The 15,240-nt window shown below is 45.5% G+C and overlaps 1 protein-coding gene across 3 annotated transcripts in view; it reads left to right on the top strand.

Moving 5' to 3' along the window:
* The first annotated feature begins 316 nt into the window (after positions 1 to 316).
* The window catches only part of REV3L (REV3 like, DNA directed polymerase zeta catalytic subunit), a 280,711-nt gene continuing 265,787 nt past the window's right edge, over positions 317 to 15,240 (top strand). The window contains exons 1-2 of one of the 3 annotated variants that reach the window (XM_043510839.1): positions 452 to 892; positions 12,703 to 12,765. In XM_043510839.1, the coding sequence (XP_043366774.1) occupies positions 754 to 892; positions 12,703 to 12,765 (202 nt within the window). In that variant the 5' untranslated portion in view covers positions 452 to 753. Of the gene's footprint in view, positions 893 to 12,702; positions 12,766 to 15,240 lie in introns of all 3 variants that reach the window. The other 2 variants (XM_043510836.1, XM_038395392.2) reach the window with 2 other exon arrangements.

Raw genomic sequence — 15,240 nt, 5'->3', positions numbered from 1 at the left:
CGCTTCCCCTCCTCCCTCTCCTGCGGGCCGCGCGCGGTGACCGTTACAGCCAAGGGGGGCGCACGCGACGGCAGAAACGTTACCTGAGAACTCCCACTCCCCCTTTCTTCCTTCTACTCCCCTCCCCAGTCTCGTGCGTGACACGAGACTGCCCCTTCCCCTAGCGGCGGGCGGCGACTCACCTTCCCGCAGCGAGACGCCTCAGCATCCAAAATGGCGGCCCGACCCAGCCTAACCCAATCCTAGCCGAGGAGTCCCCTGCCCGATCCATGACTCGGCGCTCTGTAGGCTCACCCAGCCGCTAGGATCGATTGTCGAGAAACGGATACCGCACGGCTTCCACTGCCCAGGGAGCGGAAAAAACACCCTGTGCTGAAGCGCAGAAGGGGAGAAACACATTCCCCCCGCCCGCCCGCCCCCTCAAACCCCCCCCCCCCAGTGGTTGCGTCCGTGACATCATCATCATGGCAACAACAGCTGGAGCCGAGGAGGCACCGCCGCCAAGGCGTCCGCGCTGCCGAGGGAAGGGACTGCTCTGCCCATGAGGCGCTCGCGGCCGGCCAGGCTCTTCTAGAGCCAGTTCAGGCGGCTCAGTGCGCGCGCGCGCGCGTGTGTGTGTGTGTGTGTGTGAGTGTGCGCGCGCGCGGGCGGGGAGGGAGCGGCGGCGGGAGGGCGGGGGCTGCGCTGGCGGCGGGGGAGCCGTGTGGGCTCCGCGCTCGCTCAGTGCGTGGGTCGCTCCCGGCGGCGGCGAACATGTTCTCAGTGAGGCTCGTGACCGCCGACTACTACATGGGCAGCCCGCTGCCCGGCCTGGACCCCGGACAGTCCCGCTTCAGAGAGGCCCAGGCCAAGAAGGTGCCCGTGGTGAGAGTCTTCGGCGCCACCCCTGCAGGTAAGGGACCCCCGCTGCCTCTGCGGAGCCCCCGCCGGCGCTAGGCCCCGGGTCCAGCCCCCCCGCAGGGCTCGCTTTGTGATTCAGCCCCGGCGTGCTGCGGCGTGTGCCTCACCTGCCGCCGCCGGCCTCGCCCCTCCCCCGCCGGGCCCCAGCGGGAGCTGGCTGCTGCTGCGCGGGCTGATACCTGCCTGGAGCCGGTGGGGACCGCGGGGTCGCTGTAGACCGCGGCTCCATGGCTGGTGGAGTGGGGGCGCTGAGAGCAGGATCGGGAACTGCAGGTGTGAGGCTGAGCGGGGAGGCTTGTGCCTGGGGAGAGTAGGAAATCGCTGCATGCGCGCCGCTCACAGGGGAAGCTGCCTCCGTATAGGCTCGGTCGTAGCTCGTGAACCACAACTAAGCCCAGCTGTAAAAACACTGAGGATCTGCTCTGCTCCGGATAGAGGGATTTGTACGTAACCCAGGCCGTGAGGTGTTGGGGTTTGCCTCTTTAAAGAAAGAGACGCAGCGTTTGTGTGTGAATGGATAGGAGAAAAAAAATTCATACGTGTCTTTGAGGGGGTGAATAGTCAGTTAATTTATAAGTACTGTATCTTTAAACGGCTTCCTTCCATACGTGGGACTTCTGCAACAAGACTTGTGAAGTGGTTGTTTTTATGTTGCTGTTACGCTAGTATATTGTAAATTGCTCAGACCAATAGGCAATAGTGCTGCACTGCAGAAGGGAACGTCCTAACCACTAGCCACATGTTGGCCCCTGCGACTTTCTATTCTCTTTATTATTCATTACCCATTCAGCTATGCTTCTTATCGTTTACATCGATAAAAAGTCAGGCAATTCCAAGGTACGTCCCCAAAATACTAACGTTCTCTTTACCAATAACACATATTTCTAAATATGGATTGCAAGTTTTCAATGCACAGTGAAGATGAAAAAAGGCCCCCTTTCCATCAGTTGTTACAAATATTAGAGAACATTGAAATGTTCGTGTTGTATGATACTGATCTTGGGAACTAAGGTATTTGTGTGTTTTACAGATGTGTGTGTTATAAGTAGAGTATTTAATGTACACTGAAAGAAAAGGAGTACTTGTGGCACCTTAGAGACTAACAAATTTATTAGAGCATAAGCTTTCGTGAGCTACAGCTCACTTCATCGGATAGGGAGGGCAGAACCTGCAGTAAGAGTGCACAATAAAGGTGTCTTTTCCCCCATTAGTATAGTATAGCAATCTTTATTCATATTTGAAATTTCAGTGTTATATTTTCTGCACACTCTTCAGGTGCAGAGGAAGGTAAGATAATTGAAGCAGATGCAAACTGATGCACCTAAAGCTTAAATTTTTAAAGTAGATAGGTTGAATTAACACAAAAATAAGCTGATATAAAATAGCAAGGCCTCTTCTGTTGTAATTTGCATTTTGCATACATTCAGTGCTTCATATTTTCCCCCATAATAAAATCTGTTAAATGCTGTACATTTCAATAGTTTTCAAACTACATATGATAGAGGGAAGCTTCTTTGAGAAAGTAATTATGTAATCCTATAAGTAATTGTTTCACTATTCATAAATTTAGAGCCTGAGGTTGTTTGGAAGGAACAGGCTTACTATTTTTTTAAATGCATAAGAGAAGACTGATTATAGTTTCTTTAAGAAGATGTTGAGGATCTGCTATATCAGGAGTATGGCATGGAAAGTAAACAGTAGAGTACTTCACTTTGCCCAGTGACTCAGAGCATACTGAGAAATCCTTTTGCTTCCCTGACATAAACTTTATTATGTGTTTGCATAGCAGAACTGTTTCTAATTCAGCTTGGTTAATGGTGACTTTCTTCTGGCTTCTGCAGAGGAAAGGTGCTTTAATTATCTATTATTTCCACGTTACTTTTTAGCACAAAGAGTAGCTTGCCTTATTTTTCTTTTCCATTCTTTTAATAATGTTTGCTGATAAGACTTGAGAAATACATTTTGTAGTTCTGATTGTCTTTAAATGGTAAAAACAGATGGAATTTAGGTTCTTTTAATTAAGTGTTTTTGGAAGTAGCAATTATTAGTACCTCACTTTCAACGTTAATATATTTAAATGACTAGGTATAGTAAACTCTGCAACTATTTACAGTGGAACTATCATGAAATGAGATTTTATTTAATCTTTTAGAAATATATTGACTTCTTTTTTAAATGGGAGAAAATTCTATTTTAAAGTTGACTAATGTATTGGCTGTATGTGATTCAGAATCAGTAAACTGACTTATATTCTGGTGTATAAGTAAGGCCCTGGGTAAATCCATGATTTCGTGGATCTATGGAAATTGTGAAATTAGCCCAATACTGTGATTTCTCCCCCCCCCCTCCCCAGCAGGGAGGTAGAAGGTTCCCACTGAGGCTGTGGCTGTTCATGGTGGTGTTGGGGGCGAGGATGTAGGGAAAGGTTAGTGGACTAGCTGTGACCCAAGCTACCACTGCTGCTGCTTGTCCAGCCGGGAGGAGTGGGGAGGGGATATGTGGCACTGACAATGTGGCAATTAGAAGCCTAGGCCCAGCTCGCTTCACAGAGGCCCACATAGGCCTGTAGGAGACACTGTAGCACTGGCTGGTGAGGAGTTGGAAGTGGGTTCCATCTCTCATGCCTCGGTCCCCTCACACACCTTGTGTTCCATGTAGTGGTGGCTTTTTGTGGGGGATGGATCTCAGTCTCAGCTCCTTGCCAGCTGGTGCTTCAGTGACTCCCACGGGCCTGTGAGGGCTGCCGTGGGGGAAAGCCAGGGCTGCCAGTTGCCTTGTTGTCAGTATGGCTCCCCTCTCTTCGCTGGCTGGACACAAAAGAGCAGTAGAGGCCTGGGCTGGAGCTGAGTATTGAACAAGCTGGTCCCTGATCCCTGCCCTGGGTCAGGTTGGGCTAGACTGGCTTGTCCCATGTGGCTCTCATTGCTCATTCAGGTGGCTTTTGTCACCCTGCCCATTGGTGAGACGCTCCTCCCCCACGTCAACTCCATGGAATAGGACTGCATCACCACATCCCTCTGAGATGGAACTAGTCTGTTACCCTCCGTGAGCAGCTGCAGGCTCAGTGATGCCCGCTTTTGCCTCTGTACTGTTGAAAAAAATATGGAAGTTTGGGGGAGAGACTTGGCAGCCATGCATATCCAGTGAAATTTGAACATTTACCCATGATGTTAGCATGGATTTAAAAAAAAAATCTGATTTTTTTGAGGGTCTTATAAGATAGTGGCTCACACCTCTACAGCTCAAGCCTTAAGTAATGGTAATGCTTGGATTTTTTTTTTTTTTTTATAAGCTTGCATGAAGGAAATCAGCCCTTCTAATTAAGGTAAACGTGTATTCTTGCCAGCCAGGTAGAAAAAGTGTCAAGTTGCAACACTGTGCATAGCACCTAGCCACTATGCTTGTATAGACAGCTTGCACCTTTGGTTTGGTTGTCTCTATGTTAATCTTAGTATGTTTAAAACAAAACTACCATACTGTGCAGCTAAGTAAGAGTCTTGGGTTCAAAAGGGGGCTCCAAGGCCCACCTGGTGAGCCAGTGGAGATTAAACTATTTTCATATACCAATCAATCATTTAGATTCTAGAAGTTGGAGTCCTATCAGCACTACATTTTGTATCTTCTGGAAGCTGTGGGTGTTGGCGGGATCTGGCTGTATTCCCATCTCTTCTGATGGGAGATAGTGTTCAAATAGCCAGATGAGTGAGGAGGGAATTCTGTATTGCAGTACATTGTTTCATTCATAGTTGTGTATCATGAATTGATCATTTTGCCAGCCATCACACAAACTATAATATATATAAATAGGGGCAAATTGCTCATAGAGGTAAAAAAGTTTGTGCCCATAAACACTTTCTGGTAAAAAGTACTTTACCCGCTTTTAAAAATTGATTTGTGGGTCCATTGCTGTGGATATTTGAAGGGTAAATCTTGAGCTCATTACCTCTGGGTGGACATAATAATCTTTTTGGGTCCTGTGATCAGGTGGACTGGGCCCAAATGCCTCCTGCTGGAGGCCCCAGAGTCTAGCCACACCCATCCCTGAAAGGAGCAGTGGAGAGTTCCTCCAAACAGGCTAGAGTGGCTGCAGAGGAAGCAGCAAATCAGAGAGGCTACAGGTAGCAGCCAATGAGGGCCCAGCAGGCTCATATAAAAGTTGCTGAAAGAGCCTGGAGAGATCAGTCTGCTAGCAGGGACTGGGGGAACAAGAGGTGCCCTTAGCTGGCTGCAAGGGCTAAGGCAGGTAGTTGCTGGCAGGAACCATGGTAGTGAGGGAATAGCTTCTGGCTTGCTGCCAGGACTCATTGAAGACAGGCCTAGGGAACAGATTGTTCGCTGTACTGTTACCCCTTCTCCCCCCAGAAAGAGGCTGGTCTAGATAGACTCAGCTGGAGAGCTGGGATCAGAGGACTAAAGGGTAAGTGAAGAGCCCTGAGGGAGGAAGCCCTCGTGGTGCTGCTCCACCTCAGGGCAGGAACCTCTACATTCAAGTTGGCCAATGAGGATATTTAGGGGTCCTGTTGGTCAAACTGAGGATTGGAGCCCAGGAAGGGCTACAGGGACAGTGTAGGTGGCTCACCCTGAGGACTGAGTCGCTGAAAATCCGGTGAGGGATCCATCAGCTGGAGGGGGGCACTCACAAGAAGCGACGTGCTGGCTGATGCTTCCCGTAGCTCCCATTGGCCAGGAACAGCGAACCACAGCCACTGGGAGCTGCAAGTGGAGGTGCCTGCGGACGGTCAATATAAACTGTCTTGCAGCCCACCAGCGGATTATCCTGATGGGCCGCAGATTGCCCGCCACTGTCCTAAAGCGAGAGATGATCTATACAAGTCTACCCCTTCTCCTTGCTGCAGCCAGGAGGTTTTGGGTAGCCCATTTCCAAGCCTCTGTCTGTCCTTTCAGTCTTCCACCATGAGTAACCTTAATGCCTGCCTCTTTCTGAATAAGCCTGAAATGGATGTAATCCATGACGTTTCACTGCTGTCTAGAGAATGAATAGTGGCACAGAAGCAGGTCGGAGTCTTTTTAATCTTATTCCCCTGATGCTTGGGGAAACTGAGTAATAATAGAGATAGTGAGTCTGTCTGTAGACTTGGAAAGATGCTGCTGCATCTGTTACATGTTTAACTTTTTAAAGGGTATCTCTGCAACTATAAGAGCTAGTAAATGAAAGCTTGAAATCTACAGAAATTGATGTTAAGGCCCCTTGATTGCCAGGGCAAGTTCCTCTCTCCAGGGGTGAATGGAATTTCTTTAAGGCCTGTTTATAGTTATGAATAACTTGTCATAGATCCATTAGATTTTTGCTATGTTTTCAGATAACTTGTCAATAGTTTAATCTGATGAAAAGAAAAATAATTCTGACTTCATTCATTCTATAAATCTGAAAATGTGTCAGATGCAGTGTTGTCAACTTATGTTTTGCATCCATGGGCGTTTTTAATAGAACTTATTTCAAAGGATAGAGCTAATTTTTTTAGAATAAAAATATCCAGTAAAATATAAGGAGGACAGTAGCGTGTGTTCCATTGGATTGTATGAGACTCTAGGGGCTTGCCTACTTGAAGAATTAGAACTCAGTAAACTAGGGTATGGATCCTGATGCATGTTAACAGTTCGTTAATGTGCTTTGAAGTAGTTCCGTTTCAAAGAGCACTCTAACAAACTGTTGTTGTGCATCAGCAGGATGCACATGGATAATTAGACCACGGCAGGCTAGCGTGGGGTAGATTCACACGCTACCTTGCCGTAACCTACTTGTTTGTGTAGGCAAGCCCTAGAAGTCAGAAAGTGTATGTTCCGTTCCAGCTCTCATTTAATTTCTCTGTGACCTTGGACAAATCACTTAAACTCCGCATTTCAATTTCCTCTTCTGTGGAGACGGTATACTTTGCCCATCTTTGTAAAGCACTTTTGAGATCTGTCGATAAAAAGTGCTCCATAAGTAAGCATTTACTATAATAGAACATGGATCAACAGATCAGATCTGTTAAATACATACATTATCCCATCCATGTTTCTTTCCTCTTTTCTTACTCCTTTTCTTCTGACCAGCAATTTTATAAAAGTATTGAGAGAGCCCAAGACATGGTTTTGGTGTTAGAGCCTCCAGAGTGAAATTAGGCAGGAGAGTGGTACAGTTTAAACTCTTGTTTACATTCATTCTTTGGTTTAATTTGGTGGTTCTCAGATTCATTCTTGGCACAATGGTGAGACATGTAAGTATCATGATGGAAAGAAGTAATTTTGAATGCAGCTTGGGGCCCTTGGAATTTCCAGGAGACTTATTGACCACTGAGGGTATAGCTACACAGCACAATAAGCTAGGCTCTGACTCGGGTTTAAGCCCAAACCCCGCTGCAGTCTGCAGAGAAATTAGTCTGACTCAGGCCGCTGATGCTGATAGGGGGATGGGTCAGAGCTCAAGTCCCACTATGACGGAGATCAAAGCTCAGGCATTTTTCAGTGTGGACGCAGCTCTGGTCTCAGTTGCCAGACTTGGATCTGGAGAGTCAACCAACACTGTCCTCTGGATTTGTCCTTCCCAGCCTTTAATTCCAAAACTTCCCACACGCTTCCCAGGAATAGAAAGCAACCGCCTGGTTCAAATGCAACTGCTCTGTGTTTAACCCTTTGTTTTCATGCGGGCTGCTCAACTGGAAACACAGTCGATGCGGACGTGCATTAGTATGGCTAGCACTAAGAAGTTGTCGTGCATCAATCATGCTGCTAGCTGGCTAGAAGAACATAGATGGATTCTGATTAACCTCTGGTGTGAGGCAAGCAAGGTGTTCAACTTCTGTAAGAGCATAAGAAATTATTATGTCTACAAAATTATATCTGAGTACCTGGTAGCATTGGGATGGACTGGACAGCAGAACAATACAGAGAGTAACTCAAGCATCTGAAGACAGAACTGCAAAGTCAAGGATGCTAATGGAACTTCTGGGAACTCTCTATTTTCCTGCCTCTTTATGAGGAAATCAGTCGAGTACAAGGAACTGTGGCAAGTACTGAGCCTGAGCCCACAGTGGTGCACAACAATCTGCTTGGTAGGGATATTACCATTGCAAGCTCTCCGCCCCCATCACAGGCATAGCCAGAGGAGAGAGTCAGCTGTCAAATGAAGGGCAATAAGTGACCCTATTGCTGCTGGTAACTGGGGAAACTATGCTGCTGGAGCAGCTGCAGCACATCCTGGGTCCATATTTAGAAGATTTGTCTTATAATGGTCCTGAGGAGCAGTCCACTGCAGATTTGGTATCGGAACAAATGCTGAAGCTGGAGTCTGGTAACTTTCTGTCACCATTTGTTTCTATTTACATATGGATGGGAGAGATTTCGGCTTATGGGCCTGTTAAGTTATTAACACAAGTTCTGGTGTGTTTCTGTTCATGGTGGAACTTGCGCTATTTCCTTAGCGCCTTCCCCCTGACATTATGTGGGCTTCAAAATGGACACCACAAAAAGAGGAAAAAGTTAAACAAGCAGTTTTCATGAAATCTTTAGTAGTTGCTCAATTATTGTTATGAATATGGGTTGGGGTTTTACAATGAACAACCTCACATACCCCGCCTGTGAAATATAGTGCGCCTTATAAATCAGCCAAACCTGCACTGTCCTGGACTGCCTGGGAACTGAGTTTTTAAAAAGTAGCTATTACGAGTCCAAATTACAGCAGAGGGTGGTGGTCTGTGTGTGTTGAGTCCTCATTGCCAGTAGTGAGTTGGGTCTGTGTGTGGATGCAGGGTGCTTGTAAGGAGGCTGTACTGTTTCCACCTTAAATCAGCATCTTGTTGATTTTTACAGCAAATTGTCACCCATTGCTGGCTGGTGATGAAAGCAAAATTCTCACAGAGTAAGAACTCCATACAGTCTGCTATGCTCTGGGCAGGGCATACTTATTAGGGCTGCCTCTGTAATTCACAAGATCCCTCCATTCTGAGATGTGCTGGTTGGTCACTAGGTGCCTGAATATCTCCTTAGCATACAAATGGCTGTTGTCCATTGGCCTGGAACAGAAGTTCACATTTCCCCTTGGGTACCTCCAGAATATCAATGTTCTCCAGAGCTTGCCCTTCTTGACAGGATTCAAAAAACATGGATGGTAACTATACCACTCATAAGGCTCCTCCCTACCTCCACCTTGAGAAAATGAAGGGATATAAAAATAATTTCAAATGATTTTTTTTATGAGAGTCTTACCATGGTGTGTGATAGTTTTCAGTGCTGCTCCAAAGGATATCTGAAGTCAACAGTGTTTTCTTTGTGACTACACTTCATTAATAAAAAGTGTTATCTTTTGACCTTGAATTAAAGCAGTCCCTTTCACAGGGCTGGAAATGTAACTTTTGTCGTGCTCAGACAATGTACTCTGTCATTCTTTTTTCAAGGCCCTTCCACCTCCTCAGGGCAAACACATGGCACCAGGAACCTGGGAGTTCGGACCAATCTACCCCGAACAAAGAGAGCGTCTGGGATAGGCTGATGAGAGAGCAGCTAGATAAAACTAATTGTGAGAGAGAATTCCAGAAGAACCAGAAGTAGTGTCAAATAGATAAGATGCACAAAGGGTGGAAGGAGAGACAGAATCTGTACAGCATGAGAAGAAATTGGCGGACAGATTCTTGAGAGAGTAAGAAAGAGCAGCAGAAAGAGCTTTTTGAGTGATTACTTTAAGCCCATGGCTACGAGGCTCCAGTGCTATCGTCATCTCTTGCTCTACAGCCTGCAGGGTATGCATTCTTTGGACAATTCAGGAGGTGGCTGGACCAGGTCACAGGCAATGAAATGGAATGAACCAATGTATCCTATGCATTCACTTACTCCTGTCCAGTCATGGCCTGCATGAGCAAAACATGCCAGAAAGGCCCAGGAGAACAGAGGAATGGGATACCCAGCAATAATTAGATATGTCATTTGGGAACATGGACCGCTGTCTTGGCACCGAGTTTTATTGTGCTGCGTGCTTTGATGGCAGCTGGTTTGACTTTCTGGTTCTTACAGTGGCCTGTAAATACATGTGTAAAATAGTGTTGAATTTGTGCACAAGGCTACAATAACAAATTTTATTATATGTAATGATATAAGTGGAAGGCTTTTCCAGAGATTTCAGTGGGAGCTGGATCAGGCAGTATATACTCTAATCTTTTTCTTTTTATTTATTTGTATACTAGTGCACCTAGGAGCCCTAGTCAGGAACCAGGCACCCATTATGCGAGGTGGTGTATAAGCATATAATAATCAGATGGTCCCTTCCCCAAGGAGCTTACAATCGAAGTATAAGACAAGAGATGATAGATGGATACAGCCAGACAGAGTAGTACAAGGAAACAATGAGATCGTATTGGTCAGAATGGTAGGCAGTAATCTCTGCACACCACATCCTAATTGTTGTTAAGCTTTTTGTAAGCAGCACAACAAAAGAAGGGTTGAAGGCGCATAATGCGGTACCTTTGTGGATTTCACCTCTCAAGTGTGAGAGTCAGCATGTGAGAAAGCATAAAGGTGCTTGTTTGAAAATGTAATAAGCGCATGATGGAGGCTTCAATCAATGGGTTGATCAGAGGCAAGTATTGGCAGCTCAGTAGCGAATAAGCGATGATAGGAAGGGTGTTGGATTGACCATGAAGGGCCTTGAAAGTTAACACAAGTATCATACATTTGATGTGATTCAGAAGGGGGACCCAGTGGAGGGATTCAAAGAAAAGGGTGATGTGGTCAAAACAACAGCCTAGCAAAATGATCTTTGCAGCAGCATTCTGTATGGATATGAGTGGGATAAAATTGCCTTTGTTGAGGCCATATAGAAGAATACTAAGGTAATTGAGATGTGAGATGAGAGTTTGGACAAAAGTTTTAGCTAAGTGGATAGATAAGAAAGTCATATCTTAGAGATTTACGCAGAAAGAATCCGTGGGATTTAGATATACGCCCAGAAAATTGCACCACTTTACCATACACCAGTGTAACTAAACAAGTGATTCATTGCAACCTGATTTGATGTCCTAACCACAGTATTTCATGCAGGAGTTGCAGAGCCTGCAGACTGTTGCATCTAACCTAAAATAGCTAGCATTACTCTCTAGAGCAGGTATGTAATGCAAGTTTTGCAAACAGTGGCTCCAGACAGTTTGCCCTATACACTGGGATATGGAGTCTTTCACTTCTAGGTCATTGTTTCAAGTCCAAGTCGGTAGAAAGCTAAGAAATTATTTTTGCTGACTTTTTAGTGGCACATGTGAAATGAATTGGGTTTTTTTTATTTGATTTTCTATTGGGCAGGTTTTCACATGATAGAAACCACTAAGGATCAAATGGACAATGGAAACTGAACTACCCTCGCTTGCAAAGGTGGTCCCTTCCAGAACAGTGTGGTACTTTTAGCAAGACATTGGGAAGCTTTTTTTGTTGCTGCCTATGTTGGCTCTGTTCTGTGGATAGAGAGGTCATTTTCCAGGATTATCAATGTGGCACCTTTTGAAATTTCTTTATAAAAGTTACAACTGTTTTTAAGGCCAGCTACACCCAAGGTGATTTACATCGGTAGACTCCCACTACAATTGTCCTTCCTTTCAGACTCTTATGTGGATCAGTGTTCAGTTATCATCCATTATGAGGCAGGTAGCTGTGGGGAATTCACACTGCTTATAAGCAACACACTCTTATTTTGCTGTCCGTGCTTCATGAGAGGAGATTTTAGCCTTTCCTTGAATGGAAATAAAATGAAAAAAATGTATAAAAAGTACTTGACATTTATATGAAATCCTTTTTTTTTTCTGCTTTAATGACCTTTATAGAGATGGTTAATACCCAGTTGTACTTTCAGCATCATAGTGACAACAATCAAGCATTAAATTACACAGTCCTTCTCCAGTAGTTTTCATTAGGGGTTTGGCCATTAACTAGGATTGTCAGGTGCTCAGTTTTCGATTGGAATGCCTGGTCGAAAAGGGATCCTGGCGGCTCTGGTCAGCACCACTGACCGGACCGTTAAAAGTCCGGTCAGCGGTGCAGTGGGGTCCCGGTGCTAAGGCAGCCTCTGAGCCTGCCCTAGCTCCATGCAGCTCCCAGAAGTGGCCACCACCTAAACAGCTGGGCGGCAAGGGAGGCTCCATGCTCTGCCCCTGTCCCGAGGGCTCCGCAACCAATGGGAGTAGTGCCTGGAGGCGCCTCGCGTGGAGCCTCCCTGGCCACCCATGCATGTAGGGGCTGCAGGGACCTGGTGGCTGCTTCCCGGGAGCCCTGGTAAATGCCACCAGGATCCCGCATCCCAATCCTCTCCCTCAATCTGGAGTCCCCTCCGTCACCCAAACTCCCTCATGGAGCCTGCACCACCACAACTCCCAGCCCAAGCCTGCTCCTATGCCCCAAAGGCCTCATCCCCAGTTCCACCCCAGAGCCCACACCCCCAGATGGAGCCCACACCTCTGCCCCAGCCCCGTGAAAGTGAGGGAGGGGGAGCGTGGGGGATGGAGCAAGTGTGGGCGGGGCCTCGGAGAAGGGGCAGGGCAGGAGTGTTTGGTTTTGTGCGATTAGAAAGTTGTCAACCCTACCATTAACTACAATGGGAGCAGGATTCATCCTAAAATTAATATTCCTTCATCACAAGGGTGCTTCTACTCACATTCATTTGCTTATTCCCTTGTCCCCTTTCACTCCTCCCAGACTTATTGTAGAACTCTTTCTTAGTGGTTTGGTCAAAACTCTAGGCAAGGGGAGGGAAAAAAAGAGTAGTGTCTTCAATCTCATGGCTTTATGTTGGGGATGGGCCACGCTTTTTTTTTTTTTAAACTAAAGGTGCTTCCTCTCGGAAAGGACTCCCAAGAAGAGCTCATCCCTGTTCACCTAATTACAGCCAAGGTCAAGTACTAGGGTCTCCATCAGGATACTGTTTCCTTGCACTTAAGTAGGGGTGCCATAGTATTGGTAAGACCACTTATTTCCCTTAGGAGTTGTGGAGAAAAGTAGGATGTGGCCAAAGGTTATCTTCTCTCGTGGTAGTCTTGTTGACTTTTGTGATGGTTGGCTGGAGGAAGTGTGGCCTAAAGCACAAGACTAGGGCCTTGGCTACACTTGTGAGTTACAACGCAGTAAAGGAGCCCCGGGCGTACTAGCTCACTACCCATCCACCCTGGCAAGGCACGTAGAACACTTTGACTCTGCGGCTACAGCACTGCTCATACTCCACCTCGGCAAGTGGAATAACATTTGCTGCTCCCCCGCTGGAGCACCATGGCGCCAGTGCGGACAAGGTGTTGCATTACTGCGCTCTGATCAGCCTCTGGAAACATCCCATAATCCCCTTAAATCAAGTGGTCACTCTTCTCATTGTTTTGAACTCTCTGTAGGAATGTGGATACTCCCTTTGAAAGCTCAGTTTCTGACAGCTGGCATGCTTATCTGCTCCAAGACAAAGCAACCCTTACTGTGGAATGCTGTGTGTGTGTGAGAGAGAGAAGCGGGGTGGAGGGGGAGTCTGCTGCTGTCTGAACTTACAAGACAGAATGCTGACATGCGCTCAGCCCCCCCCCCCAAAACCAATCTCTTCCCCCCCCCACATACAGAAACACACTCCCTGTCACATTCCACCCCACCCCAGCCCCATTTGAAAAGCACGTTGCAGCCACTTGCATGCTGGGATAGCTACCACAATGCACTGCTCTCTGTGCCATTGCAAGAGCTGCTAATGTGGCCACGCAAGTGCACTTGTAGCTGTCAGTGTGGACAGACTGCAATCTTTCCCTACTGTGCTCTGTGAAGGCGGGTTTAACTCAAAGTGCTCTACATCTGCAAGTATAGCCAATTAGGGAGATCTGGCTTCTTTTCTTGGCTCTGCTACCATGTTGAAATCTCTTATTCCTACTACCTCAATTTCCCCATTTTACAGATCATGCCTTATAAATACAAGTGTTTTCATTAAGATGACTTTCCTAAGAGAGACAAGAAGTATCTGATCCTTTGTTTTTAACGCTATTCTAGTACTGCCTAATTAAGCACAGCTGACAATAGGCAGTTTGTTCACACTATAACTGAAGTTGCTTAGAGTTTAATACACGGATTATAGCAAGGTTTGTATTAAATGATTCTCAGTGTTCATTGGAAATAAAATATCTGGTATTCAGAGAGTTAAATAGTTAACAGGAATTGATTGTCATAGAATTGTCAGAGAAGCTAGAAAGGTTTTTTTTTTTAAGCACAACTCTACTCCCCCGAAGTCTGTACATTATGGAAGAACTTTCCCTCTACTCATAGGAATAACTTGTCTGGAGAAAAAACAGGATTATTTTGACACACTGGGTGTGAAAACATCTTTAATTAAAGTGCACTATCTGACAGGCTTATGGGTGGGGTTTCTGGTAGTTACATTTTTTTTTTGAAGTGTTATACAAAAAATTACTTTAAACATTATTGGGTTAATAAAGGACTTGTCTACACAAAAACTTAGTTTGCAGCAAACTGGGGTGTAAATCTACCTCACGCTTGCATGCTGTGCAATAAGTGTCTGATCTGGACTCTGCTGCCTCACACCAATAGTTCCCTAATGCATTTGGAGCTACTCCTGTTTCAACGGACAGTAAATCAAAGCCACTGGTGCACATCATCAACATCCACATGGACGCTTAGCATGTGGCAAGCTAACGTACAGTAGATTTGCACCCCAATTTGCTATGAACTAAATGTTCATATAGGCAAGCCTAGAGAATGACACTAAAAAAATTCAGATAGGTAGAAATATCACTGGTTACCAAAAATGTTTAAACTAGCGACTAACTCTACAACAATGGTTTCTAATCTGTTTGAACCACAAATTACCACATAAAAACATCAGCTATACAGGCAAATACCTGCCATTTCCCACTCTGCTCTAATCCACAAGGGAGTGTTGCCAGTTTCAAACATCTGTTTCGTAGATTTGAAATGGGACAAATTCAGTTCAAGGGGATTTTTGCATTTGATGTCACTGGAAGCAGGACTGGCCCTTAATTTAGAAAGGAGGAGCCCAGAGTACCAATTACAAAATATTTAAGTGTTTGGGAAATGCTGCTCTGGAGCAGTACTGTTCTACGGATAAAAGAGAGGAAAGTTCACACTATTACTATACACATGATAATTTGAGCTAGTTATGCTTTCAAATATAGCATGAATAAATAAAGGTAATCAATCTCAAAACACTTGAATCTGTATGCTCTGAATCTTTTGAGGGTGGATACAAACACAGACTCAACATTACAAATATAGCCATAATTTGACTCATAAAAATCAAATAGTTTGTGTAAGAAATATAGTTTTAAAACTCTACAATATTTTCCAGACTTAAAAAAAACATAGCATATG

Source organism: Dermochelys coriacea, chromosome 3 (assembly GCF_009764565.3).
Source record: "Dermochelys coriacea isolate rDerCor1 chromosome 3, rDerCor1.pri.v4, whole genome shotgun sequence".
Lineage (NCBI taxonomy): Eukaryota > Metazoa > Chordata > Testudines > Dermochelyidae > Dermochelys > Dermochelys coriacea.
The sequence above is the reverse complement of the archived record's forward strand: the minus strand, read 5'-3'. Positions and strand labels throughout refer to the sequence as shown.